Raw genomic sequence first — 703 nt, 5'->3', positions numbered from 1 at the left:
CTACCTGTGCTCTTCCCATCCACCCCGCGTCTCCCTCCCCCCGTCTCTACCCTTCCCACTCTCTCTTACCCTATTTACCTCCCTCAAGCTCTTTCTCTCCGTCTCTCCCTCCCTGCGCGCTCTCTCCGTCTCTGTCCCCCGCAATGCACTCCTGCTCTGCGCTCTCTCCCATTGTCTCCCACCACGTCTCTCTCTCTCTCTCCCCCCGCACCCTCCCCTCACCTTGAAGGTCCTGAGGCCTTTCTCGAAGAGGCTGAGCATGTCGGAAAGCTTGTTGTCTGAGTGTACGTTGGAGACGGAGCTGTTACAGACCGAGAGGGCCTGCAGCCTCTGCTGTAGCTCGGCCATAATATACTCGTTCTCGATCTGCTCGTGAGACTTGAACTCCGTGAAGGTGGCATACAGCGAGGTCAGCAGCGACTGGAAGTCTCTGGTGTTGGAGAAATTGGTGTTGGACAGCTGCCGAGTATGGGACACAGAAACAGAGAGAGAAAGAGACAGACAGAGAACTGAGTCTGCAGGGAATCGACAGCAAGCAACAGAGAAGGAGTCATCGTTAGACTCCGATACATCTCCAAAAGTTTGCGTTGGCTTCCAGCGGGTGCTCCGGTTTCCTCCCAAAGTCCAAAGATGTGCCGGTTAGGGTGGATTGGCTGTGCTAAATTTTCCCATAGTGCCCAGGGATGTGCGGGTTAGGGTGGAT

General features: G+C 55.6%; 1 protein-coding gene across 1 annotated transcript in view; it reads right to left on the bottom strand.

The window, feature by feature from the left end:
- Window positions 1–703, bottom strand: part of fbxl5 (F-box and leucine-rich repeat protein 5) — a 13,471-nt gene that overhangs the window by 8,676 nt on the left and 4,092 nt on the right. The window contains exon 2 of the mRNA XM_048619941.1: window positions 223–637. Coding sequence (XP_048475898.1) covers window positions 223–637 — 415 coding nt within the window. The remainder of the gene's footprint in view (window positions 1–222; window positions 638–703) is intronic.

The sequence above is a fragment of the Rhincodon typus genome, chromosome 44 (genome assembly GCF_021869965.1).
Source record: "Rhincodon typus isolate 14 chromosome 44, sRhiTyp1.1, whole genome shotgun sequence".
NCBI classification, from domain to species: domain Eukaryota; kingdom Metazoa; phylum Chordata; class Chondrichthyes; order Orectolobiformes; family Rhincodontidae; genus Rhincodon; species Rhincodon typus.
Note: the sequence above shows the minus strand (reverse complement) of the source record. Positions and strands in the feature narration are given on the sequence as shown.